This window comes from Apodemus sylvaticus, chromosome 3, assembly GCF_947179515.1.
Source record: "Apodemus sylvaticus chromosome 3, mApoSyl1.1, whole genome shotgun sequence".
NCBI lineage: Eukaryota > Metazoa > Chordata > Mammalia > Rodentia > Muridae > Apodemus > Apodemus sylvaticus.
Window position 1 is genome coordinate 165297389 of NC_067474.1, and position 27921 is coordinate 165325309.

At 51.4% G+C, this 27921-nt stretch overlaps 1 protein-coding gene across 1 annotated transcript; it reads left to right on the forward strand.

Annotated features, from left to right (window-relative positions):
- On the forward strand, positions 1 to 27273 carry Gpr157 (G protein-coupled receptor 157). The gene is made up of 4 exons (XM_052178230.1): positions 1 to 611; positions 14454 to 14667; positions 18237 to 18434; positions 19169 to 27273. Exons 1-4 carry the CDS (start codon positions 229 to 231, stop codon positions 19364 to 19366), a joined length of 993 nt encoding a protein of 330 aa, XP_052034190.1. The 5' UTR covers positions 1 to 228; the 3' UTR covers positions 19367 to 27273.
- The last annotated feature ends 648 nt before the right edge of the window (positions 27274 to 27921 follow it).

Sequence of the window (27921 nt, forward strand, 5' to 3'; positions counted from 1 at the left end):
ACCCAGGGTAAGATTGTAGCGCTCAGGGAGTGGCAGGCACCACGGTGAGACCGCTGCTGTGTATTTGATAGACTGGGCGGGGCTGGGACGCAGGCGGGACCCGTGGGGACGCGAGCCCCGGCGCCTAGATGCCCAGACAGAAGCGACCGCGGGCTCGGCTTGGCCACGACCTCTCAGCACCCTTGGGCCTGTGCACCCTGGCCGTCTGCCCTTGGTCCCCAGCCGGCCATGCCCTCACCCGCGCCTCCCACCGAGCTGCTGCCGTGGGAGCGCGCGGTGGTGCTGCTGTCGTGTGCGCTGTCAGCTCTGGGCTCGGGCCTCCTGGTGGCCACGCACGCCCTGTGGCCTGACCTGCGTAGCCGGGCGCGGCGCCTGCTGCTCTTCCTGTCGCTAGCGGACCTGCTCTCGGCTGCCTCGTACTTCTACGGAGTGCTGCAGGACTTTGCAGGCACTTCGTGGGATTGCGTCCTTCAGGGCGCCCTCTCTACTTTCGCCAACACCAGCTCCTTCTTCTGGACGGTGGCCATCGCCCTCTACCTATACCTCAGCATCGTCCGAACTGCGCGCGGGCCCTGCGCGGACCACCTAATCTGGGCTTTTCACCTCATCAGGTGAGTAGGAGGCACTGCTTTTATCCAGGCCCCAGACCCAGGCTTATGGGTCCCTGGCCTTGCGTGCTGCGCTGTGGCATTCATTGGTGCGTTCCCTAGCTCGGTGGCAAGGTGGTGTGTCCTACTGGCACTCATATCCTCATGCACCCCCGAACCATGGAAGGATGCCCAACTTGCCCAAGAAATCGGAGCTAAACCTGTCCGAGCGTCTCTGAGGAGGGTGGTTTCTGTGTCTGCCCCAGTCAGAACCTCCCAGCAAGGTGTGGGTGGATACAGAGCTTGCTCGTAGGGAGAGAGGCCTGCCATTTAGAAAGGAACTGGGGACAGAACGACAGTCTGTGCCCCTTGCCTCGCACTTCACCGTGATCTGGCCGTCTCTGCTGCCCATGGAGAGAAGTTCCAGTCTGCAGACTGGAAGATGAGTTAGGCTGCACTGGCCTAAGATCCCACAGCTTCCAGTTCTATACCACAGTGTGCATACTGCATCCAGCCACTCTCAGATGATAGTGCGTCAACTATAAAACACACAGAGGTGTGCTTTTTACGCTTCTCACGACTTTTATAGACTTCAGGCCTCCATCACCTGCATTTTTCTTATATGTTTTTAAAAAAGTTTTATTCAACTGGGCAGTGGTGGCACACGCCTTTAATCCCAGTACATGGGAGGCAGAGACAGGAGGATTTCTGAGTTTGAGGCCAGCCTGGTCTACAGAGTGAGTTCCAGGACAGCTAGGGCTATATAGAGAAACCCTGTCTTGAAAAATAGAAAGTTTTATTCATTTTATTTTCTGTGTGAATATTGACTGCATATATGTATGTATGTATGGTGCATGTGTGTATGTGTATCACGTGTACTTGGTGTCCTCATGGGTCAGACGAGGGCATCGGATCCCCTGGAACTGGAGTTACAGATGGTTTCGAACCATCATGTGGGTGCCGGGAATTGAACCCAGGTCCTGTACGAGAGCAAGAAGTGCTCTTAATCATCTCTCTTACCCATGTTCTCAGCCATCTCTCCAGGCTATTCTATGTGGTCTTAACTGTCGAGAATTCAGGTCATCGGCAGAAGGCTGGTCAGGATGAGGCTCTCCGCCACCTGGAGTCCCTGAGAGTGGGGAACCCCAAGGCTCTGCGCTGCACTGGAGTCCCTGAGAGTGGGGAACCCCAAGGCCCTGTGCTGCACTGCTCTCCCCTGCTTTCATGCTTGTCAGCGAGAAGGCTGTGCCCAGAGGCCAACCTCCCTCCTGTCATTTCAGAGTTTGAAATTCCCAGCGGCCTGTGCAGAGTTTAAGGCAGGAATCCTAAGGCTTGTTTCCGGCCTCCTTGCCTCAGCGCAAGGCCCCAGCGTCTGCCCTAATTATAGGTCCTTTCTATTAAAAACTTGACTGCTTTCCAAGGGCTGAGAGAGCAGTCAGCACTTTGGTAGAGACAGGTCACCTGGGTGTCACACGCAGAGGCAACGAGCTGGGAAGAGTCACTTGACCTCCTGTTCTTATAGCTGTTAGAAGGAGACCAGCTGGTCCTGAGGAAACAGAAGAACCCTCTTCTCCGATGGCCATGTCACCACGCTATAGACTACGGACCTACTGAACAGGAATCTGGGGTTCCTCTCCACTCCAGCATGCACCAGACACCAGCCACATCAGACACCACAGTCCTCCTTGGCAGGGTTGAACACAAATGGTCGTTGGCCCTGGAAAAGGAGCCCAGGGTTGGACCTTTCTTTGCAAGGACCTCTCCTCTGCTGCATTCCTTTAAAAACCGATGAAGACAGGTTTTTTTTGTTTGTTTTTGTTTTTGTTTTGTTTTGTTTGTTTGTTTGTTTGTTTTAAAGCAAAGAGACAGACCCCTCTGTGTGGTCCCTGCAGAAGAAGAATTCCCTAACCCATCTGAGTTGGAAGTGCTCTGCTCCGTCTGCATCAGAGACCTTCTGGGAGGGTTCTCTGTGATGCTCGGAGCTGACTTCCTAGGGCCGGCTGTGTTCAAGAGACTTGGGAAAACCTGCCCAACAGGTTCACTTTTGACCCAGATCCTCCCACACTGGTCGCTAGGGGCTCTCCACACTGTATAGCCTTGGAGTATTAGGTTATTGCTGCTGACGGATCTGTCTGTGGAAGAATCCTCATTCCTGGACACAGCCTACCTAAATCCTCACTGTGTGTCTGTCTGTGTGTGTACTTATTAGACAGGGTTTCCCTGTAGCCTTGGCTGCCCTGGAAACTCCTGCCTCTGGCTCCCGCCCCTGCAGAGATCAAAGGTGTGTGCTACCACGCCCATAGATTATCCTGGCTCTTCAAACTTTACAGCCTTGCAAAAGATTTTTAAAATACTTACAGACCAAATGGATGTCTCTGTGAAGAATTCTTAAGAACAGTCAGGGTTGATGGCACATCCCTATAATCCCAGGGGGAATAGAGGTAGGGGAATCAGGAGTTTGAAGGCGACATCAGAGTCATATAAACTTGAACGTCAGCCTGCCAGGCTGGGCTGCATGGGACCCTGTCTCCCCCAAGCCCCTAAAAGTTACTAGGAATTGACAGAATAATGGACAGTACCATTTTCTCATTGAGTTTGAAGAAAAATAATGAGAATAACACTGTGAAAAGTTGGCAAAACTGAACTGCCTGCTTTACTGGTTTTGTAAACCAGAGTAATCCTTGTAGGAAGCTCTGGTTTGTACCTCTGGGTCCTGTAATCCTCTTGACCAGAGCCCAGCCTAAGAAGATAATACAAAGTTCACACAACACTGTGTGTTTGCAGGACTCGCCAGGGTGCTTTTGCCATATCAAGAACTAGAACTGATTTCAATGTCCAACGATAGAGGAGTGGTGAGTTCAGAGATGTCTCTCCTATCCAAAATGTCATGCATCTTTTACATGCTGGTGGCTAGTGCTCTAAATCAAGCTTTTACTGGTATAGTAGAAGACCGCACCAAAGGGAGACCTTTTCTGCTTGTTTTCTGGAATCGCTGGGGTTTGACACTAGAATTACATCCCCAGCCCTGAGAAATCCTATCTCCAAACCCAATTACAGGCATGAAACCTCGACTTCCAGAGGTGGATGGGACAGTCACCCACCACTCACAGAAGACAAATGACCCAAGACCACAGAACTGGGAAGTGGGAGGCTCTGGTGGACACCGATTCTGACCCACTCCAGAGTCCGTGCCCTTTATGAGTCTATCTGGCTGGAATAACCATGTGAACAAAACTTTTGTTTTGTTTTGATTTTTGTTTTTGTTTTTTCAAGACAGGGTTTTTCTGTGTAGCCCTGGCTGTCCTGGAACTCACTCTGTAGACCAGGCTGGCCTTGAACTCAGAAATCCACCTGTCTCTGCCTCCCAAGTGCTGGGATTAAAGGCGTGCGCCACCACTGCCTGGCAACAAAACTTATTTTTAGCTTTGCAGATTTCCCAAACGTTAGCACCTTATCGTCTTCTGTTCTTTCTCTTGAGCAGACACAGGTGCTTCTCTCTAAATGCTTATGTGTGTGTGTGTCTCCAACAGAGAGAGGCCCACAGACTTATGCATAGCTACAAGTGCCAGGGTGACATCTGTCACCTGATAGGTAGACTCTCTCAGGCCTCTGTTTCTCTGAGGACCCTCAGAGTATCTCTGAGGAAAGTTCTGGTTTGTGCATTGACCTGGTTTTCATGTCTTTTTACCCCTTCCATTCTTCCATTTCCCCAGCCGTCTTATTTCGTAATGCTGACTTTATCTGTACTTACTATTCCCCTTCAGGGAGCACTTGTGTGTGGAGGTCAGAAGACGCTTTGTGGAGTCAGTTCTCGCCTTCCATCTTTATGTGGGTTCCAGGGATTGAACCAGCAGGCTTGGGCAGTAAGCGCCTGTACCCCCGAGCCGTCTTGCTAGCCCAACATTGATGATTTTGCTCATTTACTTTTGTGACTCTTTGAGTCCGATCCCGCTTCCACTTCCAGAGCGCCGTGATTGCAGAGATGTGGCCACTCAGGGTTCTATGCAGTGCCGAGGGTCAGGATGAAACCCGGGCAAGTGCCCTTACACCTGAGTGTATCCGAAGCTCCTATTTATATTTTGTTCAGACAAGGCCTTAGTCTGTAGTCTAAGGCTGGCCTGGAATTCCATATGTAGCCCAGGCTAGCTTCAGACTCAAGGCAAACCCTTCGACTGGCTCCTGGGTGCTGGGACTCCTGAACGGGTCACCGTACTGGATTGGTAACGCTGGTGCTGTGAGGAGTTCAGCGTGGTGATTTCTAGAATGTCCCTGGGTTTTGTTTGCCTGGCTCTTCCTCAAAGGGTTTCAAGTTCTGCACCCTGGCAGGTTTCAGAAGTGCTGTGGAGTTGACGTGGCAAAGCGACATCGGCCAGGCCTGGTGTGGTTATTGCTCTGTCTGTCTCCCTCCCTTTCTTTTTCTTTCTGTATGGGTGTTTTGCCGGCATGTATGCCTGTATCTCACGTGTGTACTGCCCAAGGAGGCTGGAGGTGCTGGGTCCCCAGGGACTGGAGTTAAGATGGCTGTGAACCACTATGTGGTGAACAGCCAGTGCTTTTAGCCGGTCTAGCCCCTGCTTCAGTTTTGACCATTCCTTTTGTGCATCCACAAGAATGTGCCTCTGTGGCCATTTGGTATAGCGTCCACCTGTGGCCATGGCTGGAACTGCACGAGGGGTGTCTTGAACTCACCCTTCCTTTATGGTAACTGAGATAACCCTGAAGCTGTCTCCACCCTCCCCTTGGCAAGGGCTCCAGAGTCAGCAGAGCTGCCTAGCCACCCCCACCCCACTCCTATTCTGCCAGTCCAGTTCTAGAGTCCCGTGGATAGGGGTGGGAGGTGGGTGTCATCTCCAAGGGTCCGAGCTAGGGGTCCTGACTGAGCTGGCCTCCAGCAGTCTGTGAGTGACTGTGACCATGACTGTATTGCATACTCTCTCTCACCTGCCTCTGGCGCCCCCTCGGGTGATGGAGAAGAAAGAGTCTTGTGTCTCAAGCTGACCACAGAAACTCTTGGTGGGGGGGTTGGGAGTTCCAACACAAATGAAAAGGTAGGGTCCACCAAGCATTGTAGTGCACGCCCGTAATCCTGACACTTAGGAGGCTGAAGCAGGGGGATTGCCACGAACTCAAGGGCAGAGCTGGATTTGAGGGTTCTTCCTGCAGTGTCCCAGTGTCCTCTCTAAGACTCGTGCTAGAGAGGGGTGGGGAGAGAAAATCTGTTCTGTTTGTGCTTCCTGAGGCAGGTTCTTAGGTAGGCCTGGCCTCAAACTTGCTGCATAGCCCCATGAGCGGTCAAACTCTTGATCTCTCTGCCTCCACCTCCCAAGTGCAAGGATTTCAGGAGAGATCCTCCATGCCCAGCTTGGCTTTTGTCCTAGCTGAGGTCTAGCACTGTAGCCCAGGCTAGCCCAGAATTCACTGTGTAGCCCAGGAGACTGGCTTTCAATAAAGGTCAGGCTTCTCTCCCTCACCTCCCATGAGCCATTGCTGTTGTTGGGGTCTATAGACCGTGCTGTTGTTGGTGTCTATAGACCATGCTGTTGTTGGGGTCTATAGACTGTGCTGTTGTTGGGGTCTATAGACCATGCTGTTGTTGGTGTCTATAGACCATGCTGTTGTTGGCGTCTATAGACCGTGCTGTTGTTGGTGTCTATAGACTGTGCTGTTGTTGGGGTCTATAGACCGTGCTGTTGTTGGGGTCTATAGACCATGCTGTTGTTGGGGTCTATAGACTGTGCTGTTGTTGGGGTCTATAGACCATGCTGTTGTTGGTGTCTATAGACCATGCTGTTGTTGGCGTCTATAGACCATGCTGTTGTTGGCGTCTATAGACCGTGCTGTTGTTGGTGTCTATAGACTGTGCTGTTGTTGGGGTCTATAGACCGTGCTGTTGTTGGGGTCTATAGACCATGCTGTTGTTGGGGTCTATAGACCGTGCTGTTGTTGGGGTCTATAGACCGTGCTGTTGTTGGTGTCTATAGACTGTGCTGTTGTTGGTGTCTATAGACCATGCTGTTGTTGGAGTCTATAGACCATGCTGTTGTTGGGGTCTATAGACCGTGCTGTTGTTGGGTTCTATAGACCATGCTGTTGTTGGTGTCTATAGACCATGCTGTTGTTGGCGTCTATAGACCGTGCTGTTGTTGGGTTCTATAGACCATGCTGTTGTTGGTGTCTATAGACCATGCTGTTGTTGGGGTCTATAGACCGTGCTGTTGTTGGGGTCTATAGACCATGCTGTTGTTGGGGTCTATAGACCATGCTGTTGTTGGGGTCTATAGACCATGCTGTTGTTGGGTTCTATAGACCATGCTGTTGTTGGTGTCTATAGACCGTGCTGTTGTTGGGTTCTATAGACCATGCTGTTGTTGGGGTTTATAGACCATGCTGTTGTTGGCGTCTATAGACCGTGCTGTTGTTGGGGACTATAGACCATGCTGTTGTTGGGGTCTATAGACCATGCTGTTGTTGGTGTCTATAGACCATGCTGTTGTTGGCGTCTATAGACCATGCTGTTGTTGGGGTCTATAGACCGTGCTGTTGTTGGGTTCTATAGACCATGCTGTTGTTGGTGTCTATAGACCGTGCTGTTGTTGGGGTCTATAGACCATGCTGTTGTTGGTGTCTATAGACCATGCTGTTGTTGGGGTCTATAGACCATGCTGTTGTTGGGGACTATAGACCATGCTGTTGTTGGGGTCTATAGACCATGCTGTTGTTGGCGTCTATAGACCATGCTGTTGTTGGGGACTATAGACCATGCTGTTGTTGGGGTCTATAGACCGTGCTGTTGTTGGGTTCTATAGACCATGCTGTTGTTGGCGTCTATAGACCGTGCTGTTGTTGGGTTCTATAGACCATGCTGTTGTTGGTGTCTATAGACCATGCTGTTGTTGGTGTCTATAGACCATGCTGTTGTTGGGGTCTATAGACCATGCTGTTGTTGGGGTCTATAGACCATGCTGTTGTTGGGGTCTATAGACCATGCTGTTGTTGGGGTCTATAGACCATGCTGTTGTTGGCGTCTATAGACCGTGCTGTTGTTGGGGACTATAGACCATGCTGTTGTTGGGGTCTATAGACCGTGCTGTTGTTGGGTTCTATAGACCATGCTGTTGTTGGCGTCTATAGACCGTGCTGTTGTTGGGGTCTATAGACCATGCTGTTGTTGGGGTCTATAGACCATGCTGTTGTTGGTGTCTATAGACCATGCTGTTGTTGGGGTCTATAGACCATGCTGTTGTTGGGGTCTATAGACCATGCTGTTGTTGGGGTCTATAGACCATGCTGTTGTTGGGGTCTATAGACCGTGCTGTTGTTGGGGTCTATAGACCGTGCTGTTGTTGGGGACTATAGACCATGCTGTTGTTGGGGTCTATAGACCATGCTGTTGTTGGCGTCTATAGACCATGCTGTTGTTGGGGTCTATAGACCATGCTGTTGTTGGGGTCTATAGACCGTGCTGTTGTTGGGGTCTATAGACCGTGCTGTTGTTGGGGTCTATAGACCGTGCTGTTGTTAGGGTCTATAGACCATGCTGTTGTTGGGGTCTATAGACCGTGCTGTTGTTGGGGTCTATAGACCGTGCTGTTGTTGGGGTCTATAGACCGTGCTGTTGTTGGGGTCTATAGACCGTGCTGTTGTTGGGGTCTATAGACCGTGCTGTTGTTGGGGTCTATAGACCATGCTGTTGTTGGGGTCTATAGACCAGGGGCTATTAGAGCTATTACAAGCACCAATAAGGGAGGAGTAGGCTCTATGAAAGGAACATTTTCTTGTTTTTTTTTTAGACCGGTTTCACTACGTACGTAGTCTTGGCTAGCCTTGAACTTCCTATTGTAGCTCTGCCTGCCTCTTACCTAGGAAAGGCTAGGATTTAAGTCACATGTCACCATGTCCATCCCTGCAACAAAGATCCTTTCCAGGTTTTGGGGGAGAGGCATAAGCTAAAGTGGATTGCAGGCAAAACGACCTTTAGTGCCACCAGGTCACAGGGGGTGTGTGGAGGGCCAGACGGGGGCTGAGATAGGAGCTCCAACCGTAATTCATAGAACAAAAGGAAATTCCTTACTTTTTAGACTTGGGAGAGCAGAGGTCTCTGTGCTTAGAAGGGAGCAGCCTCAGTTAGAAGTTAAGTGAAAGTGTAACTCAGGAAGCGATCCTAGGGCCCCACCCTACCTTAGGCTGCCTGAGTTAGGAGTTTAGCTGCTTAGGGAAGGTACTGGATAGGAAGTCCCGGCATCGCCTCGATAGGGGCAGCCTCTGAGTGGCAGCCTCTTGAGCAATGCTCCAAGACTTTGGTACCCCCAAACTGAAGCTGGGGTTTTTTCGTTCTACCTACGGGTTTTTTTTTTTCAAAATAATTTGGTAAAGTCTTAGCCATGGGAAACCCAGAGCAAGGGCCCCAGGGGTGGCTTTGATCCTTTCAAGGCTACCTTTGATCCTTTCAAGTGTAGAGCAGATTTTATCTTTCTTCAGGCCAGTACGGCCAGGACTTAGGTGTGCAGGGCTGTCTGTCGGCTGGGGACTAGAGTATCACCAGGTACCTACGTTCTGCAGTGCACCGGACACCCCTCCCCCTCCCCCAGCTGAAGCCACAGAATGACCTCAAGTTGGCCTTCCTAGTGACTGACTCCCTGAACCTCTCCCACGTCCTAGCTCGTCCCCACAGCAAGACAATGGGAGGCCATTGTCCTGGAGAAGCTGCCTCTTCACAGCAGCCCCGCTGGCTCCTCCCCAGGGCTTTTATAAACTGAAACATTGTTGCTTTAGAGTTTCCTCTATTTTCCAGACCCTTAAATGTTAATTCTGTTAACATTTAAGGCTTTCTACAGCCACTGGGTCCTTAAACCAGAAAATACCATTTGGCGCATGAAAGGGGGGAAGGAAGACCCCCTCTTTGTTTTCTCCCCAGCAGTTGCCAACCTCCAGGGATCAGGAGGAACTGGGAAATACTGGATCTGGTTGTGGAAAGAGCTGGCGGCACAAATGATCCCTGGAGCCCACTTACAAACTGGGCCCTGGGTAGGATGGGCTGGGGCTGCGCACGGGCTTCAGATGCTCTTTGGAAAGCAGTGGGCGGCCTCTCCACTGAACTCTGAGAAGTGGGAGAAGGGATGCCCTTCCAGAAAAGTGCTCTGCTCTATAAGAAGAACTTCTCCAGACAGACAGAGCCGGGATGCCCAAGGGACCTGGTCGCAGCGGGCAACCAGCATTCTGAGGACAGCCACCTACCTGCGGCCATCATATTAATTTCTAGGGTGAGGGTGGTTTGCCTCTTTCTTGTGCACCATTAGTTTCACGTCCCTGGAAATTTAAAACTACTATGAATAGAGAGGTCCCAGAAGGGCTTAACTGGGGAAGCAAGTGCCATCTTGTTTGGTCTCTCTCTCTTGGTGGCGGAGTGTGGGGGGGCAGGGGGTGGTAGTTGAGACAGTTTCTCTGTGTAGCCCTGGCTGTCCTGGAACTCACTCTGTAGACCAGGCTGACCTTGAACTCAGAAATTTGGCTGTCTCTGCCTCCCAAGTGCTGGGATTAAAGGTGTGTGCCACCACTGCCCTGCACCGGTTTCTCTTCTCTGGGCCCTTCTAGTTCATCCCGGGACTCCGGGCCTTGTTCCTCACTGCTCCGGGCTGTGACGCCTCCCAGAACTCAAGCCCTTATTGTGTATAGTACACCAACAACCAGCAGCCAGGATAGCTTGGAGATCTTCCCTCACGCCCCAGGAGCTAGAATTCAAGGTAGGCGAGGAGGTCTCTCCTGGGTCCTCTCTTCCTTCGCTGTAGATGGCATTTTCCCCCGGGATCCTTACAAGGATGCCCTTTTGTGCTTGTTAGTGTCAAATCTGTTCCCACACAACACAGTGCTGTTTATTGGATGTGGACCGGATCTGGCAGCCACACCATTTGAATTGACTTAACTCTTAAAGAACCTTGTCGCCATACACAGTCATAGCCTCAGGCTCTGAAAGTTGGGCTTCAAGAGAAAGATCTAGAATGGAGAACAGTTAGTCTGTAACTGCCTCAGAAGGGAGGGAGCCGGTGCAGAGCTGCTCTCGGGTTCGAGGCAAACACAAACCAGGATCCCAGGCACCCTGGGAGGCACCGTTGGTGCCACTCCAAGTGAGAGATCTGCTCACGGGTGGTGCACTAGCCCTCCTCCGGTTAGACAGACCTTACTCTTTGAGTCCTCGGGCTTTAGAATCAGAGTTTTAGAGAGGAGAGGCCCCCTCAGTCTCATCAGCCTGGTCTGCATGAGACCCTGTCTCAAGAAATTTAAGTAATGGAGATAACTTTAGTAATCTAAAGTAGTTAGAAGGACAGACTGAGTCCCACAAGCTGTCCTTTGACCTCCGTGTGTGTGCCGTGGACATCCAAGCCTTCCCTCACAAACAAATAAATGTAATTAAAAGCACACACACACACATTTCTACCAAGTACCCCCATGGCCACGCCCATACAGCTGATGGACTTCCCAGGGAAGTTTTGCTGACCCCTGCCTTCCCAGCCAGGGGCCACATCCAAGAGTGCTGTATCTTGTAGGAACAAATTTGATACCAACAAGCACAAAGGGGCATCCTTGTAAGGATCCCGGGAGGTAATGCCAGCTATGAGCCAAGGAGAGAGGACCCAAGAGACACCTTCTCACCTTGTCTCAGTCAGGGTTTCTATTCCTGCACGAACATCATAACCAAGAAGCAAGTTGGGGAGGAAAGGGTTTATTCAGTTTACACTTCCACATTGCTGTTGATCACCAAAGGAAGTCAGGACTGGAACTCAAGCAGGTCAGGAAGCCATGGGGGGATGTTACTTACTGGCTTGCTTCCCCTGGCTTGCTCAGCTTGCTTTCCTATATAACTACCAGTCCAGGGATGGCACCACCCACAAGGGGCCCTCCTGCCTTGATCACTAATTGAGGAAATACCTTACAGCTGGATCTCATGGAGGCATTTCCTCACCTGAAGCTCCTTTCTCTGTGGTAACTCCAGCCTCTGTCAAGTTGACACAGAACCAGCTGGTGCACACCTACACCTTGAACTTCCAGCTCCAGAGCCATGAGGGGAGAACAGCGGGGTGGAGGCAGGCTGGAGAGACAGCTTTGTGGTTAAGAGCATCTGCTGTTCTTCTAGAGGACCTGGGTTTGGTTCCCAGCACCCACACAGCGGCTTACAGCTGCCTGCACTCCAGTTCTGGGGGGTCCAACACTCCCTTGGGGCCTCCATGCAGGCAAAACACAGATATCCATGAAATAAGTAAATGTTTCAAACCTTAAACTTAAGGTGTTGTTAGCCCTGAGTGGAGGCAGAACCGGGCAGGCAGGAAGCGTTCAGCGTGGCGTTGACAGGAGACAGAGTGGAAAGAAAGAGGAAGCTGCCGAGCAGCGCGGGAGCTCGGTGCCTTCAGCCCGCAAAGGGCTCCCTTAGTGCTGCTGGGGAGGCTGGAGGCTGCGTCTCGTTCTCTGTGTTCTCAGCTGCTTCAGACAAGGACTCACTATGTAGCCCAGGCTGGCTTCAGACTCCTGGCAATCCCCCTGCTTCAGTCTCCCCAGTGCTGGGGTTAGAGACCTGCCTCTCACTTTCATCTTAGATGTTTCAGAAAATGAAAGTTATGAGGCTGCTTTGCGTGATGAGGTCACTCTCAGTTCCTGATCATGGCCGGCCGGGGAGAGCAGAGGTCGGCAAAGCATCCCTGGAAAGTCTGCTGGCTGTATGGGTGTGTCCATGGGAGTGTAGAAACATAAGTGTGTGTGTGTGTGTGTGTGTGTGTGTGCACGCGCACACGCGGGGCTTTTTTAAATTACATTTGTTTATTTGTGAGGGTGGGCTTGGATGGCCGTGGCACATGTGTGGTCAGAGGGCAGCCTGTGGGATTCAGTCCGCCCTTCTGTTTCAGTATTGTCTGTTGTGACTGTCCTCTTAGCCTGTTTACCGAGGTTATCCCAGCCAGACCTGTTGACCATTAACATTCCCTCACGAGGATGTAGAGGTCACAAGACCCTCATCTGAGGATCCAGCTACTTCCAGCACCTCCAGTATATAGTCCCAGAAAGATGGGGGAGGGGCCATGGGGAAGCCCTCCCTCCTACTGGCTAAAGGAAAGGCTTTAAAGATGCAGCCTTAGGGGAGGAACACCCACGCCCCAAGGAACCCCTCACCTATGGTCTATATGGAAGCCCAGTAAGTTCACTGGTTTTCTATAGTGAATTTGGCAGAATCCTGTCTCAGTTGAGGACCTTGGGGAAGGGCTAGACATTGCTCATGTGCCCAAGGGTATGAACATCCTTCTATCCGTGGCACATATGATACATATGTGTGTGTGTGCACGTGTGTGTACGCATGTGCCTGTGTGTATACATGTGCACACGCTATATACACATTCTTCTCATGAGCACCGTAACATTAACACATTACAGCTGCGTAGCCCAGGTTGGCCTCCAGTGTCTGCCTTCCAAGCGCTGGGATTACAGGCTTGGACTGCCACGCCTTGGCTCTAATCACAGCCTTGATGGCCGCTGGCAGACGTGTTGTTGCCTGGGCTTGTGTTGGCCGTGCGAATGCTCACTGGATTTCCTCAGATGGTGCGGTCACCATCCCCACCCTGTGGGAACGCTGGCCTGGCGTGTTGAAGCTAAGCAGCTTGCCCAGAGTGGCAACACAGTGATAATTTGGGCCTAACCATTGCATCAAATCAGAGCCGTCAATAAGAGGTATCTCTCTGAGAGGCTGGAACTGTCTGGCCACATCTTCTCTTTAAATTATTTTATTATTTTTTTTTTTTTGGAAGGAAACTGGATAGGGATTCTGCAAAGGAGACTTGGAACTGGGACCTAATTCCAGTTGTGTTGCTGTGGGGGTGATCTCCAAATAGCGGGCATCAGATCTCATCACAGATGGCTGTGAGCCACCATGTGGTTGCTGGGATTTGAACTCAGGACCTCTGGAAAGGCAGTCAGTGCTCTTAACCGCTGAGCCATCTCTCCAGCCAGGTGGTCTAGGAGGTCACTTTGATGCTCACCCGGCTACGCTTCCTCCACACAAGAAGGGGATTCACCCTAGACATCCATGCCGATGTTTGCAGACTGGGGCCCACGCCCCTCTGGATACAGGGCGAAGAGCTGGGCACGTAAGAGCTACAACTGTCTGGCCACACCTTCGCTTTAAATTATTTTATTTTTCAATATGAGTGTTTTGCCTGTGTGTGTGTGTCTGTCTGCTTGCCTGTGCCAGAAGGGGGCATTGGATCACCGGAAACTGGAGTTACCAGTTTGTACCAGTCTGCAAATACCAGCATTTGTGTGACGTTTAAACCCTCCTTCAGGCCCCTGGCAACCTGGGTTGGGAGAACCCAGGGTCTGGATCGGGGATTGTAGGCTGTGGGTTGACAGCCAATCCCCTTGGCCCCAGATGGTTGTGAGTCGCCATGTGGTGCTTAGAATCCTGGAAGAGCAGCCAGTAATCTTGACCACTGAGGTGCATCATTTTGAGAGAGCCTCACTCTGTAGCCCAGGCTAGTATATCACTGTGTATGTAGTCCAGGTTGGCCTGGATCTCACACTGGTCTGTCTGTCTGTCTCCACCTCTCAAGCGCTGAGCTACAGGCAGCTACCAGCATGCTCAGTTTCTGTGATGCTAGAGATGGCCGACCGTCTCCTTCCTAACCAAGCCACATCCCCAGCCCCAAAGTCCTGTCATTCTAAATTAGAGCAGGCTTCCCCCATGCCCTTCCTGCCCTCCCCTTGTCTTGCAGGAGCACTGGTGCCGGTTTGGGGAGCACTGTCCTCTTCAAAGAGAACCCCAGTCAGTTTTGCCCATGCCGACACTGTGTTAGGGGCTAACCTTGGCACCTCTCTCTTCTCATTGTTCTTCAGCTGGGGTGTCCCGTTGGCCATCACAGTGGCAGCTGTCTCGCTAAAGAAGATAGGCTACGATGCCTCGGATGTGTCCGTGGGCTGGTGCTGGATCAACCTGGAGGCCGAGGACCGTGTCCTGTGGATGCTGCTGACCGGGAAGCTGTGGGAGATGCTGGCTTATATCTTGCTACCTCTGCTGTACCTTTTGGTCAGGAAGCACATCAACAGGGCGGTAGGTGCCACCGCACTGGCCCTTAGGGGACAGGGTGTATCTGAAGAACCAAACTAGGTCTAGGCCATAGGGATTGTGTACCTGGGCCTACTTCGAGGCTGGCTGAACAGGCTCAGGCATATAAAAGTAGCTGGACCGCAGCGACATTTTCTACAGCTACATCCACATGGTCCTGCACTGCCCCCGTGTGGCATGATTCAGTATTACACCAAAGAGTTAAGATTAAAGTCATGGATGTTAAGTAGAGTTGTCCACAGATAACGCACCTAGTTACCCTTTGGCAATCCGAATTATGAAGACCCAAATTCACAGGGCTATCCAGAAAGGGAGGCTTGTCCTCAGAGAGATGGGAGCCGATAAACTGACCAGTAGCTAAAGCAGTGATGGCTTCCAAAAAGGTGCACTGAGTTCAGATTCCGGCCAGTGAGAACCCCATTTCCTCCTGTGTATTTACATACTTTTTTTTTTTTGAGATGGGGTCTTGTTGAGATTGGGTAATATGCAGCTTAGGCTGGCCTTGAACTCACGATACAGTCCTGTCAAGGATGGCCTTGCATTTCTTCTCCTGCTTCCTCCTCCCAAGGGTTAGGATTACAGGCATGCACCAGCATACCAGTTCGGTAGTGCCGGGGCTGGAACCCAGGGCTTCGTGCATGCTCAGTGAGCCCCGTCAAATGTACTATATCCCTTAGCCCCAGAGACGGGTCCGGTGCAGCTCAGGCTGCCATTGGACAGCTGAGGAGAACCGTAAACCCTTGCTTCTCCTGCCTCTGCCTCTCAAGGAATGAGGAACTTTAAGTTTCTAACCCCCTGAGTTTTCAAGGCAGAAACCCTGGGAGGATGTGTCTTACTGGGTTGCGTTGTCTTTCAGTGCTTAAGATTGACCCCAGGGCCTCTGCTTGCTTAAACAGGCTGTCACAGAGGCACGGCCACGGCTGTAGATTCTTCTGACCCAACAACTCATTTGTCCTTTTCTTTCTTTCTTTCTTTCTTTCTTTCTTTCTTTCTTTCTTTCTTTCTTTTCTTTTCTTTCTTTCTTTCTCTCTCTCTTTCTCTCTTTCTCTTTCTTTTCTTTTTCTCTCTCCCCTTCTTTCCTTCCTTCCTTTCTCTTTTTTATTTTTCCTCTTCCTTCCTTCCTTTCTTTCTTTCTCTCTCTTTCTCTTTTTCTCTTTCTTTTCTTTTTCTCTCTCCCCTTCTTTCCTTCCTTCCTTTCTCTCTTTCTCTTTTTTATTTTTCCTCTTCCTTCCTTCCTTTCTTTCTTTCTTTCTTTCTCTCTCTTTCTCTTTTTCTCTTTCTTTTCTTTCTCTCTCTCCCCTTCTTTCCTTCCTTCCTTTCTCTCTTTCTTTCTCTTTTTTATTTTTCCTCTTCCTTCCTTTCTTCCTTCCTTCCTTTCTTTCTTTCTCTCTCTTTCTCTTTTTCTCTTTCTTTTCTTTCTCTCTCCCCTTCTTTCCTTCCTTCCTTTCTCTCTTTCTTTCTCTTTTTATTTTTCCTCTTTCTTTCTTTTCTTTTCTTTTCTTTTCTTTCTTTCTTTTCTTTCTTTCTTTCTGTCTTTCTTTCAACAAAATCTTACTGTGTAGCCCTGGCTGGCCTTGAACTCGCATATTCCACCTGCCTCTGCCTCCCCAGTGCTGGTATGAGAGACCATCCTACCTGGCCCTGAGCAGCCACTTCTGACCGACAGATACTTCTTGTAGGTATCTGTGCTCTTGGGACACCTCATCCCTCAACAGCATTTACATCTGTGTCTTCTCAGACCCTGGTTCCCCATTTAGCCAATCCTCCTGCTCCACGTACTCGCAGCTTCGCTGGAGTCCTGGCTGGAGGGCAGGGCCGGCAGTGGGTTCCACACAGACAAGTGGCCGGACCTTTCTGGAGGTCCTAATCCCTTCCTACTGAATGGGGAAGATGGGGGCTGCTCCTGGAGAAAGAAGCCCCGCTCCCATCCCTACCAGGCCCCGCCCCATCCCTACCAGGCCCCGCCCCCATCCCTACCAGGCTTTATCCTCTTGGCCTGTGCCTTTGTCCTTTCTAGAGCAGGGCAGGAGCCCTCTATTTGCCAGGTTGGTCTCTGCATGTGACCGTTTCCTCTTGCCCTCTGGCAAGAGTTTTCAGAAAAGAAGATGAGGTGGGCAGGGAGGTGGGAGCAGAGATCATCTCCTGCCTGCAGATGGGGAGGAGAGAAAACAAGTCAGGACGCACACTTGGCTCTGAGGAGCAGCCCAGCGGCTCAGGTTCTCCGAGCTGCATGTCTCCTGACAGCTCTGCCCTGCCCTGCCCCTCCCTAGCTGTGTGAGGCAGGTATTCGGCTCCCTGGCTGCAGTCTCAGACCCCTAGGGGAGGAGGAAGTGGGTCCCTTAATCAGGCGAGCACTCAGGGATGCTAGGCATGTGGTTATTCTCTTTCCCGGGGCGTCAGGGTCCCAGACCAGGCTCAAACGGACACCCCTCGCTGGCCACTTCAATTGGTTTTGCAGATTTGATTACGATTTGAAACTGAACATTATTTCCTGCCATGCCAGCCATTCCCAAGGAATGCAAGAGCCAAGCCTGGCTCCATCCCTTCCTCCGCCCCTTCTGTGGGCAAGGCTGCACTCTGGGGGTCTTACACTGTGGAGGGGGCAGGGGGATAAGCTGAGGAAAAGGGTGGATGACCTCAGAGGATGGGAGCCTGGAAGAACCAGGGGAGGCAGCCAGCAGCCGGGGCTGGGGTGGGGTCAGGGCTCACTGCGGGCAGGCGGGCTGGCTGCGAGCTGCATTCTGGATGTGACTCTGGCTAAGGACTTGGCGGTGAGGGAACTTCAGGAAACTGGACATGCTTTCCCAGATACAAGGACTGACTGAGACCCGGGGTCGGAGGAGAGCGACGTGGCTGAGCAGGGGAGAGCATGGAACAGAGGTCCGACATGAGCTGGGCGTGTCCACCCTGACGGGGGTCGTGCAAGAAAGGGCTGGAATGGAGCCTCTGAGGGCTTTGAGCAGAGTGCTCCTGTCAAGCCTGCCCGACACCTTCTGAGAACCTGCCGCCTGCGGTGGGGATGGCCTGCCGTGGGAAGGAGAGACAAATTTGACATTTGGCAAATTTGAACATGCCTGGTTCATGCGTGGTGGTGGGTCGGAGCATCCAGATTGTGGGTCTGATTTGGAGGTGGGACCCATAGGTCCCGTGGCCTATAGGTGAGGCATGACTGGAAAGGGAGGAGTAAAAGAGGATTCCCAAGTCACACGGGTGGCCGGAAGGATGAAGTGCTTCAGCCGAGATGAGGGCTAAGGTAGCAGAGGTCCATGACATGACCTCTGAGGTCTCTGAGTCACGTCTGTGGAGAGGTGCGATCCCGGCGCGTGCGATCCATCGCAAGGCGTGCTATCCGGGAGCTGGCGATTGGAGAGAACCCTCCAAGTGTGAAAGGCTCCCGTCCTCCCCAGTGTCCGCCTCTTGCCTTCCGTGGCCAGCGTGCGCACTCGGCCTGCATAGGTGATCTGGTAAGAGGTGTGCGCACTGGGCCTGCATAGGTGATCTGGTAAGAGGCCCATCCGGCTCATTCCCGACTTTGCTCCCTGTTCTCCACACAGCACCAGGCGCTCTCAGAATACCGGCCCATCTGTGAGGGGCGCCGGCTGCGGCGAGGCTCCACCGCCTCCATGGCTGATAAGAAGCTGGTCCTCATTCCGCTCATATTCATCTGCCTCCGGGTCTGGAGCACCGTCCGCTTTGTCCTGACCCTCTGTGGCTCCCCGGCTGTGCAGACGCCCGTGCTGGTTGTTCTACACGTACGTACGTCTGTTCCCGTGGGCCCTGCTCCCCTCCCCTCCCTACAGATGCATCTCAGGTCCCAATGTGTTAGCCAGGATGGGAAGCTGGGTAGCTCACTGTCCCTTCCCTGTCCCAAAGCAGGCGTGACTTGGAGTGTCCGCTTGTCCTCAGCAAACTAGAGAAGCCCTGGCAGAGTCCACTGATCCTGGGTTCTTCTCAATGCAGAAGGCCTAAATGTAGGTCCGGGCTACGTGGCCAGTTTAGACCTGTTCAGAACTCTAATTAAGACCATGTATCGCCAGGCGGTGGTGGCGCACGCCTGTAATCCCAGCACTCTGCAGAGGCAGGCAGATTTCTGAGTTCGAGGCCAGCCTGGTCTACAGAGTGAGTTCCAGGACAGCCAGGGCTACACAGAGAAACCCTGTCTCTAAAAAACCAAATCCAAAACAAAACAAAACAACCATGTATCAAAGCTGGACAGTGGTGGTGCATGCCTTTAATCCTAGCACTTAGGAGGCAGAGGCAGGTGGATTTCTGAGTTCGAGGCCAGTCTGATCTACAGCCAGGGCTACACAGAAAAACCCTATCTCCAAAAACAAAACAAAACAAAACAAAACAAAAAACCAAAAAAAACCATGTGTCTGAACTCATCCCATGACAGTTTGGAGGCAGGGACAGCCACAGACTCCCCATGATTATGTTTCTAAGACACCCCCAGCCCTGTGTTTATGTCTGTTCCCCTCCCCCACAGGGCATTGGAAACACCTTCCAGGGAGGGGCCAACTGCATCATGTTCGTCCTGTGCACCCGGGCCGTGCGCTCCAGGCTCTTCTCTCTCTGCTGCTGCTACCCAAGGCCCTCCACCCAGAGCCCTCCTGGGGCTCCTGCTCCCCCCAAGATGGGAGAATCTCAGGAATCCAGACGGACCCCAGAAGAGCCCAGCACTTGAACGGTCAGTCGGCTTTCCTCACAGTCCGCGCTGGTGCTGTCTTCCTGGTTCCTGCGACAGGATTCGGGGACGAGCACACTGGAAGCCTCGCCGAAGCGGAGGGACAGCCGTCAGGGTGGCCCCTTCTACCTCCCAGACTCTCAGGCAGGCCGTGCGTTTCTTGCACACTCATGTCCTGGTTCAGCGGGATTTGTTTTTCTAAGCACAAAGACGCAAGACTCGGCTATGCAGGATGCCGCCAGGGCACTGGTTCTCGGTGTCCCCGGACACCAGCGCTGTTTACAGTCCGAGGGACCCATATCTGTGGTCCCATCCCAGGCATGACTGAATAATGAACACCGTCTTGGATCCTAGACATCACAGTATGGAGTCTGGATTTGCCGGGGTGTTGAGAGTCCCTAGAAACCCTGGGGGTGATTAGTAATGCTGGCCAGCTGAGGGTAATATCCTTAAACTAGGTCCCAAGTCCACCAAAGTCACAAGAGACTGCCAGCATTGATCAAAACCACCCAGGCACACACTCATGGCATCTCACGACGTCATCGCCCCTCAATGTTTATTACGTCTGAATTTCAGCGCAAACCAGAGTCCAGAGTCCTGTCCACCAGCCATCACTTAGCATCCATGTCCCCTCCCAGTCCCAGAGCAGAAGACAGCTCTGCTACGGTCCCTGTGGACAATACACTAGTCTACCTGCTGTTCCCACAGAGCCCTGTCCTTACCGTGATTCGTGCCGGGGTGCGGTGGGGAGGGGCTCGGGCTCTGGTTCTGCACTCTGGCTAGGAAAGGTGATCATCGAATGAATCTGATTCCACCCCGAAGGTAGATGTTTTGAGATTCAGCCTTGGGCTAGCCTACAGCTCAGGGTAGTTTGCAGGCTGGTCCTAGCTCCCCGAATACTTAAAAGGCTTAAGCACTTAAAAGTGTTTTGTTTTGTAGTTATCTGCGGGAATATAGAAAAAGGATTGTGTGATGATTACATTTTATTTTATTTTTTTGAGACAGGGTCTCATGTGGACATGCTGGCCTGGAACTTGTTATGTAGATCAGGCTGGCCTCAAACTCACAGAGATCCACCTGCCTCTGCCTCCTGATAATGACATGTTTTAAAACTGTTTTGTTTTGTTGTGCTGTGCCTGGTAATCAGGTGCTGGGACTCACTCTGTAGACCAGGCTTGCCTCCAACTCAGAAATCCCCCTGCCTCTGCCTCCCAAGTGCTGGGATTAAAGGCGTGCACCACCACTGCCCTGCTTTTCTTCCCCTTTTAAGACATAACCTCACTAAGTTGCCTAGACTGGCTTCAACTCCCCAATGACCAGGCTGGTCTTGAACTTGAGATTTTCCTACCTCAACTTCCCATGAAGCTAGGATTGTAGCCTAGAGTGGGGTTTCACTGAGATCTGCATCTCTTTCTACCCACACATCCCTCTTTTCAGAAAGCAGTGTGTGTTGACTTGCAGACTCTTGGTGCAGGAAGTATGCAGTCAAGGTGAGGTAGCGTCCTTGGATTCTGTCAATACCCTGCAAAACCAAGAGGATGCTCGGAGCCTGATAATACAGTAAAATTAAAGAGTCATGCAGGGGGCAGGAGGGGCGTCATTCTCTTCTCTATCAGAGGGCTGTGTCTGTGTGCTCCTTTTCTGGTTTCCTAAAGCATTGCTTTAGGAAAATCTATAAGAGGTGGCTTCCCTTCTGGGAGTCAAAGCTCCTTGGCTTGGCTTGGTAGTCGGTCTGCTTACAAAACCAGCCTGTGTAGGGTGGAGCTGAGATCCTGTGAAGATATTACAGCCACTGGGTGCGCTGTCAGCGTGCAGTGGTCATGATGCCCTGGCTTCTAAAATGGAACAGAAATTCTAGGAATTTGTTTCCTGTAGAGGAGAAAATAAGCTACAAAATACCACAGAGGAAATGATGTTGGGATAAAGCAGCTAGACAGGGAAGTGTGGAGCCCTGGCTGTTTGGGGCCTTGCTCAAGGAAAGGCTTGCAGAGGGGCTTCAGAAATCCCTGGTCCTGGAGCCTGCGGTTTACCCAAGCTTTCTATTTGATGGTTGCTGCCACTGGCCAGGTTTGCTGCCCATAACACCCTCTACAAAGTCTTCACTCGGCTTTTTCCTTCGGTTCCCCACAACGCCCTGTCACCGAAGGTGGCTGCTGGTGACCCGGGGCTCGGTGCCTGGCCTCTAGCCCTATGAGCTCACAGACATCACGTGTAGCTCAGTCAGTAGCCAAGTGGGTCTTCTGGGAGCCCAGGGTTCAGAACTTAAGAGGAAAGAAAGAATCCTCAGGCCAGGTGGAGGCGTAGAGCCTGTGAGGCCACCGGCTCCCCATCGCTTTGCTCAGCCTGGTGGGTTCCCATCTCTACAGGGCAGTGTTATTAATATCTATCTGTCCGTGTCCCTCAGTCACCCAAACGTGACCTCAGCCTTAATGGGTGCTACAGCCTTTGCCATGCACTCCCATCTCCCCCCCCTTCTTAAGCACTTTGTGAATCTTGTTCTGCTAATCTGTCGCCAGCTGCTTCCTGCTCCTGACTTTCTGTGTGTGTGTGTGTGTGTGTGTGTGTGTGTGTGTGTGTGTGTGACATTATGTCCTAGCACTTAGATATTTTCCCATTCTGTTTTTATTTTGTATTTAAAGTTTTGAAACAAAGGGTTCTCACTACTTGTCCAGGTAGCACTTAAACTGTTTTACTGTTTCTGGGATTACAGACCTCTGCCACCCCAGCCTGCTTTTAAAAGCATTTTAGTTTGTTTGCTCTCTCTCTTTCCCTCTCCCTCTCCCTCTCTGAAAATAAAAATAAAAATTATTATGTGTCCGAAGTTCAGAGTACAAACGGGACCGTATGTCTTTGTTTTTACTTGTGCGGGTTTTTTGCATGTGTAAGTGCACCTTAGTGTGTGTGCAGTGCCCTTAGAGGCCAGAGGGACTCTGATCCCCTGGAACTAGAGTCACAAATAGCTGTGAGCTCTGGGTAACAGGAACTAAACCCGGGTTTGCAAGAATAGCCAGTGCTCTTACCTGTTGAGCCAGCTCTCCAGCCCCCCCTGCAAATGTTTTGTGTGAACTCACGGTTGTGGCATAATTAAACCTGGCATGAGATTTTTTGGAAGTGTGATATTGACTCTCGGTGAAAGCCCAACCTCTTGCTGTTTTAAATTAAACGAATCAGTCATTCCCCCGTTCCACCCCCTGCCCCGTGTTTGCTGAGCTAAGCTGACTCCACACCAATGTGGGAAGGGGGTGAGTGAGGCCAGTCCGGCTGGCCTGGGTGTGGCTGAGGCCTGGAGAACCTTCTTTTAAGGGTATAATCACTGGCTGCGTGCTTAGGTTTTGCCAGCAGATACTTGAGAAGGTGCAGGAACCTGCTTTGATTGGCTGCAGCAACCCCGCCGCCACCACCTTGTCTAGCTTCTGTCCTTAAGTCCCAGGTCAGTTACAGTCTGTAACCCTGAAGTTACAGCGCTCTCCAGTCACAGCCTTTCACCGTTAGCAGTTGGTTCTCATACACTGTGTCTCCCACCCTCCCTGACTCTCCATGACCCTCCCTGACTCTCCATGACCCTCCCTGGCTCTCCGTGACCCTCTGTGACCCTCCACAACCTTGCATGACCCTCAGTGACCCCCTGTGACCCTCCTGGCCCTCCCTGACCCTCTGTGACCCTCCACAACTTTGCATGACCATCTCTGACCCTCCGTGACCCTCCCTGGCTCTCCCTGACCCTCTGTAACCTTGCATGACCCTCCGTGACCCTCCCTGGATCTCCATGATCCTCTGTGACCCTCTGCAACCTTGCATGACCCTCAGTGACCCCCTGTGACCCTCCTGGCCCTCCCTGACCCTCTGTGACCCTCCACAACTTTGCATGACCATCTCTGACCCTCCGTGACCCTCCCTGGCTCTCCCTGACCCTCTGTAACCTTGCATGACCCTCCGTGACCCTCCCTGGATCTCCATGATCCTCTGTGACCCTCTGCAACCTTGCATGAGCCTCTGTGACTCTCCATGACCCTCCCTGGACCTCCCTGACCCTCCCTAGCTCTCCATGACCCTCCCTGACTCTCCATGATCCTCTGTGACTCTCCACAACCTTGCACGACCCTCTGTGACCCTCCCTGGCCCTCTGTGACCCTCCCTGTCTCTCCCTGACCCTCTGTGACCCTCCCTGACCCTCTGTGACCCCCCCTGACCCTCTGTGACCCTCCCTGGCCCTCCACAGCACTCCATTCTCACTGACTGCCATACCTCTCTCCCTTTCCATCCATCCTTCTCCTGCCTCACCTGACTGCCAACCTCACTCTGAGCACTAGCTCCTCTCTTCTTCTCCTGCAGCACCCCAGCTCCATCAGGACCATGGGTCTGAACCTCAGCCTCTCACTGCTGGGGTCACAGGCCCCCACAGTGACGTAGGATCCACGTATCCAGTGCCTGGATGTGGCGTGCCAGGCCTCCCTGACCTGGTGCTTTTCCCTGTCTCCCAAGCTGTCTCTAACCTTCTCCCTGCAGGAAAGGTAGCTTGCTGCTCCCCGGTGTCCCCGTGCTTCGTGACCTCTTTCTGCCCTTACCCAGTGGACACCCAGCAGATGACTTTTTGTGCCCACAGATTCCCCAGCAGAGCTGGAAGTCATTTTCTTCTAGGACCGTGTGTTCCAGGGATCAGCTCAGTGTGCACCTGTAACCTAGTTTCATCTCCACAGCTGTAATAAAAAGTCCTGACAAAAAGCAATTTGGAGGCTGAGCCTGGTGGCTCACACTTCTAATCCCCATGCTTGAGTGGTAGAGGCAGGCAGATCTCTGAGGGTCCAAGACCAGTCTTAGGAGAGAGTCTCAGGTAAGCCAGGGCTACATGGTATCTCAAAAAAACAACAAAAAGCAATTTAGGGAAAAGATTTGCTTTAACTTACCAATGCATGTTCCATATAGTCCATCATTTTTTGTTGTTGTTGTTGTTGTTTTTTCGAGACAGGGTTTCTCTGTGTAGCCCTGGATGTCCTGGAACTCACTCTGTAGACCAGGCTAGCCTCGAACTCAAGAAATCCACCTGCCTCTGCCTCCCAAGTGCTGGGATTAAAGGTGTGCACCACCACCACCGCCAGGCTATAGTCCATCATTTTAAGAAACAGTTGCAAAACCTCAAAGCAGTTGGTCACATCACATCCACAGCAAAGAACAGAGTAACAAACGCATGAATAACCTTAGATAACCCAGGGTCCAAACCTGATGATGCTACTGCTCACTCCCAGGCTGGGACTTCCTACATCCTTCAGGCAAGAAAAACAATTTCCCACAAACGTGCTGTATTGGTCAGGGTTCTGTAGAGTCACAGAACTTATGTCTCTGTATTTGAAGGGAAGTTGTTGGAATGATTGACAGCCTGCAGTCCAACTAAGCCACAATGTGCAGCTGAGAGTGGGAAGTCCGAGAATCTAGTGGTTGCTCCGTCCCACAAGGCTGGGCTTTTAGGTGGTCTTTATCCTGAAGAAGTGGGCTCCAATAGATGTGCTGGCAAGTAATCAAAAGCAGGCAAGGAGAAGCCTTCCTTCTTCCGTTGTCCTTATGTGGACCTCCAGCAGAAGGTGTGACCCAGATACCACACCTTCTGTGTGACCACCACACCTGGGCCTAAGCTGTTCTTTCCTTGGGACTTGCTCTGTCCAAGGCTGGCCTTGAACTCAGAGATCTGCTCGCCTCTGTCTCCTGGGATTAAAGGCCTGCACCACCTTAGCTTTGCATGGCCACCATGCCTCACAATCCGGATCAAAAGCGTGAATTGTCACGTGTCAAGATCCGGGTCAGAAGCCTGGGTCTTCCAGCCTCAAGATCTGGATCATAGCTGTGCCCTCCATTTCTGGATTGTAGCTCATTCCAGATGTGGTCAAGATGACAACCGGAAACAGCCATCACGCATGCTGTCTCCATAGGTAGAGTTTTCTGAATAATTATGAGCACCAGAGTTTGAGTCCCAATACCCACTGAAAAAGTAAAGCATTATGTGTATGCCTAGAACCCCAGCATGAGGGAGGCAGAGATGGGAGGACCCCTGGGTCTGATCAGCAGGTCCCAGTGAGAGACCCATTCTCAAAAGATGGCACCAGAGGAATGACACCTGATGTTGTCCTTTGCCTCCCTATGCACACATGTGCACACACGTGCACATACAAAGAAAGGAGGAACTGGTAGAACTGAGAAGCAGGCGAAGGTAGGGGCTGTGGCCGGCAGAGAGAACTCGCCTTGAGGCACAGCCACAGGGCCCAGGCCACTAGGCCCTTCCTGATACCTCCAGAGCTTCTCAGCCTTCCTCACGCTGACACTCTGTGCGCAGTCCCCCATGTCGTCATCAGCAGCAGCGTTAGCGTCGGCATTGTGACCTCCAACCATAAAGTTCTTCTTGTCGCTACTTCAGAACTAATTTTGGCACTGTTGTGAATTGTAATGTGTCTTAGTCAGGGTTTGTATTCCTGGACAAACGTCATGGCCAAGAAGCAAGTCTGAAGATTCCAGTTCTTGCCTGACCCTGCATGGAAGACGTCCTAGTTGATGTCAGGCACAGCCTTGGGTGTCAGTGGGGACCCTGAGAGAAAAATAGGGTTGTTTGTTTGTTTGGTTGGTTGGTTTTGGCTTTTGGTTTTGTTTTTTGGTTTGTTTTTAGATAAAGTCTCACTATGTAGCTCTGGCTGGCCTGGAACTCACTATGTAGACCAGGCTGGCCTTGAACTCAGATCTGCTCTTCCTGCTTCTGCCTCCTGAGTGCTGGGATGAAGGGCAGATGCCACGACACCTGGCTAATGTAACTTTATTTTAACATGTGTTTTTGCCTGCTTATAGATCTGTGTTCCACATGCATGTCTAGTGCTCTTGGCGGTCCGAAGCAGGGTCAGATTGCTGGAATTGGAGTTACAGGAAGTTGTAAGTCACGTGGATGCTCAGAACTGAGCCTGAGTCCCTGGATGAGCAGCCAGTGCTCCAACCAACTCCCCAGCCCAAAAAAATGTAATTAATCTACTTTTACATGTATGTACAGGTGTTTTGTATATGTATGTCTGCACACCATTGCATGTCTGGTGCCCTCATCAGACAGAATAAAGCATCAGATACTCAGGAACTGGAGTTATAGATGGCTGTGAGTCACCACACGGGTGCTGGGAATTGAACCAGGGTCCTCTGGAAGAACAGCCTGAGCTCTTAACCACTGAACCATCTCTCCAGCCTAATAATGACTCCTGTTGGTGCTCTGTTTATACAAGCATGCCTGGCAATTTCTTATGCCCATGCTGCCAGAGAAGGAGCTCCCACCTCTGGCCCTCCCCACAGCGTTTCTTCCTGGCAGATAGCAGAGGCAAGAGCTTGCCTGGGCTCACTGTGCTATGGTTTAGTCACCAAAGATCCGGTGGTTTGCTAGAACAAACTGACAAAGATTAGTTACAAAATAGATAAACTTACGAAATCCAAAAGGCAGTCAGTGAAATTACCCACCAGGCCAGCATAAATTACAAGCTGTATGTTTCTTTTTCTAGAGAGAGTAATAGGAATGAAAGCAGATTTCAGGGTGAAATGGTTGTGGGGATAGCGTCTTCAGGAGGCAGGAACTAGCGTGTAAACATCTTACATCTGGGTTACATCCAGGACTGGTGTGGGGCGGAATCTAGGGCTTTGTGTGCTGGGCGAGTGTTCTCTGAGCCACACCCCAGGCCCAGGGCTCAATTGACTTGGTTTGGGGTTTAGGTTATTTAACCCTTAGTGGCCCCCAGACTTTAGTGGCTCCCAGACCTTAGTAGCCCCAGATCTAGAGGCCCTCAGACCTTAGCACAACTGATTCCATGATGGAAGCACCCATTCAGGCTGTAAGACTCAGCACGTAGACAGTACCACCAGCCAAAATGAAAACAAAGACCTAATCTATCAAAGTCTATTCTGGACACGTTTCTGTATGTACTTTGACCTCTGTGGTTCTGATTCTGGCTAACTGTTCTTGTTAACTGAAATATATCAACCCAGAATATGGCTTCTGAGCTTTAAAGCACATGCTGAAATCGACTCAGGGCTACCCTGAGATCCAAACACCCAGTGTGGTCGACAGATAACTAATAAAGTTTTTCCATTGGCTTAACAGTCACACCCAAGCAGTCTTCTCTGGCAGATACCCGACCGCAGTAACTGTCTTGATTCTTTGTTTTTCTGTGTTTTGTTTGTTTGTTTTTTCCAACTTGAAACCAGCTAATTTGAGAGGAGGAAACCTCGGTTGAGAAAATGCCTCTAGCAGGCTGGCCCACAGGCAGGTCGGTGGAGCATTTTCCTGATTAATGATGGAGGTGGGAGGGCCCATCTCCATTGTGGGGTCACCATTCCTGGACAGGTGGTCCTAGGCTGTAGATACAAGAAAGCCAAACAAACCATAGGTAAGCTCCGTGGGCTCTGCATTAGCTTCCCATGCCAGGTCCCTGCCTGGAGTCCCTGCCCTAATGTTCTGATGCCCCACATAATGGACTGTAAGCTCGAAGATAAAATACCCCTTTCTTCCCCAAGTTGCTTTTGGTCAGTGTTTTATCACAGCAATC

Excerpts from the sequence above, each read along its gene's own strand:
- Gpr157 (XM_052178230.1), top strand. The coding sequence starts at position 229 with ATGCCCTCACCCGCGCCTCCCACCGAGCTGCTGCCGTGGGAGCGCGCG. Across the intron at positions 14,668-18,236 it reads GGAAGCACATCAACAGGGCG|CACCAGGCGCTCTCAGAATA; the intron begins GTAGGTGCCACC and ends TTCTCCACACAG. Across the intron at positions 18,435-19,168 it reads CCGTGCTGGTTGTTCTACAC|GGCATTGGAAACACCTTCCA; the intron begins GTACGTACGTCT and ends CCTCCCCCACAG.